The sequence below is a fragment of the Aplysia californica genome, unplaced genomic scaffold (assembly GCF_000002075.1).
Source record: "Aplysia californica isolate F4 #8 unplaced genomic scaffold, AplCal3.0 scaffold00115, whole genome shotgun sequence".
In the NCBI taxonomy this organism is placed as follows: Eukaryota; Metazoa; Mollusca; class Gastropoda; order Aplysiida; family Aplysiidae; genus Aplysia; species Aplysia californica.
In genome coordinates, this window is record NW_004797385.1 from 109,432 (window position 1) to 112,214 (window position 2,783).

Consider the following 2,783-nt stretch of genomic DNA (forward strand, 5'->3'; position numbering starts at 1 on the left):
GACACACACACACACACACACACACACACACACACACAAACATACTCTCTCTCATATAGACACATATACACAAATTCACACACATACAAACATGCACACGTGCGTGCCTGTATGCCCAAACACAAACAGACGGACACGGATATAAGACGGTCTATCCATCCATTCATCATTTATTTATTCATCCATTTACCACGTTACCCTCCATCCATCCATCCATCCATCCATGCATCCATCCATCCATCCATGCATCCATCCATCCATCCATCCATGCATCCATCCATCCATCCATCCATCCATCCATCCATCCATCCATCCATCCATGCATCCATCCATCCATCCATCCATCCATCCATCCATCCATCCATCCATCCATGCATCCATCCATCCATCCATCCATCTATTTCAGATCTGGGGTGCTGCAGCAACTCAGATTTTCTACTCCCTCGGTATTGGATTCGGTGGTCTGCTCACAATGGCTTCCTACAACAAGTTTAAGAACAACTGCTTCAGGTGGGTCATCTTTCGGGTTTGTTTGTTTAAAAGGGAATGTTTTACTCCGTACTAAACACAATTTGGGTTGTTTAGAGAATAAGCACTTTTTTACGAACATTGTGGTAGGAAAATGAAATCTTTTATGGCTTGGAGAAAATAAAACAGTTTTTTGTTTCCTACCATTGTGCGTGCATATTATTAATTTCTTGTCTTGCAAAACCATTCCATTCGTTTCGATATTTGAGTCAAGAGCCCTTGAACTATTAATGGTATGACTTCTTTCATTCAGTACTTCTTAGGGCGAGGTAAGTTATATCGCCCTTGTTAGCTTCACTTATCACACTGTCCTGTAATCACCAAAATAAAAAGTACAGCCGTACTTACCTCAATGACTTTGGGTAATAATATGCTCTGAATTTAAGACGGATTGAGGAAAAAAAATGAGTCGATAATCCACAATTCATAAAAATCGCATATCATTCGAACGGCTCTGCCAAGCTTCAAATAGCTGTGATAAGCGAAAACATCATGACTGTTTAGATCTAGTCGAAAGGGTACGGCTTTAATTCAGCGCTTGTCAGGCCAAATAGCATTAACACTACTGACACCTGCAACGCCAGTCTATAATACAGAGTTAGAAGAAAAGAAAATTTCCCATCTTAGAAATAATTATGTGTGAGACATCGTGGTGAAATCAGGCACTCGTCAAAAAATGAAACAGAAGAAACCCACATTTTCCAGCCCTATGAGCAATATTCATGAGGGTTTTTTTCAATACCCTTTACATCCATCTAAAACACTTTTCTGTGTGAATTTTACTGTAAACCCTTGACAAAAGTCACAAAATAAAGGTAGACTTGCAGTTTCCAAGGGCACTCAAGTGTTGAAAGTCACCAAAGTCGGCTATTTCCTCGCTAATTTTACATCTGAAACCAGGCGATCCACACCTTTCAATCGCAAATGTCTCAACTTCTTTTCGAGATGTATTTTTTTTTCATTAAAGGAAATGAACATGCTTTAAGATTATATTACTCCATATGCCCCAAAACTGACGAGTGCCTGACTTCATAGTCGCAACACATTTAAGGGGTGGGGGGGTTTACACCTGGAGGCTATCTCGCTTATTACCTGACCGAATTTTACAAAATTTCACACATATAACAAGCATAGTAAGGAGTCTTAAAATCCGCAATCAAATTTAAGAAAAATGTTTCGTTTCCATGGATACGCCGCCATATTGGATTTTATTGACATGTCTTACGTAATGAATACCGCACTTATCGCTCATGGAAATTGATTTTTTTTACAGGCGTGTTCACAAACATTAGATATAAAAATTTGTCTGTTGTTTTTTTCGTAAACGAATTAGACAATTTTTTATGAATTTTTTCCTGAGGTAGCATTCAAGTTTGCGAAAAATCCCTGAAAATCCACACTCCAGACAACACCAACAAAAATCTATTCCATATATCAAAAATTCAACAGACAAATTTTTAGTATTACCTCTTCTCTTCATTCTGTAAAAATGGTGGAGTTATTCAAAAAAGTATAGAGAAAAGTCGTATTTTGAGAAAACGGCCGATAAAGAAAAATAAAATACTGACTTAATGAGGAAATGGCGATTACAAACATGCCCGGTATGGGAAAAATACGGTTTTTGGGGGTTCTTATGCGATGAAATAGTTGTAGGAGAGGCTGAGGAAGCTAAAAAATGCCTACAACTCAAATTCCATGATTTTGAGACGAATTTTGACTTTGGAGGTGTAGCCCCCCCCCCCTTAAAAAACAAAGCCATTTAATACCTATCAAAATGCCTTATTATAAAACCTGGTTATGTCTTTGCATCCGAACTTTACGCAGAGATGCCGTCCTGGTTGCCTGTATCAACTGTGGGACTTCCATTTTCGCTGGCTTCGCCATCTTTTCGCTGCTCGGTCACATGGCTTACGTCACCAACAAGAAGGTGCAGGACGTGGCAACCTCTGGTAAGAGCGACTGTGCTTATCATTTTGCGTATTAGTATGAGCACCATTACCCAACGCCTCCTTCACCCCCCTTTCCTCTTCCTCCTCCTCCTACTCCTATTTCGCTTTCTCCTCTTCTTCTTTCTCCTCTTCTTCTTTCTCCTCTTCTTCTTTCTCGTCTTCTTCTTTCTCCTCTTCTTCTTTCTCCTCCTCCTCCTCTTCCTCGTCCACCACTTCCTTCTTATCCCACTCCTCTTCCACTACCACCACCACAATCATCATCATCATCATCATCATCATCATCATCATCATCATCATCATCATCAT

General features: G+C 39.7%; 1 protein-coding gene across 2 annotated transcripts in view; it reads left to right on the forward strand.

Annotated features, from left to right (window-relative positions):
- Positions 1 to 2,783, forward strand: part of LOC101850948 (sodium-dependent proline transporter) — a 51,059-nt gene that overhangs the window by 33,743 nt on the left and 14,533 nt on the right. For both annotated transcript variants that reach the window (XM_005095839.3, XM_005095838.3), the window contains exons 8-9: positions 407 to 510; positions 2,353 to 2,477. In XM_005095839.3, the coding sequence (XP_005095896.1) occupies positions 407 to 510; positions 2,353 to 2,477 (229 nt within the window). The remainder of the gene's footprint in view (positions 1 to 406; positions 511 to 2,352; positions 2,478 to 2,783) is intronic.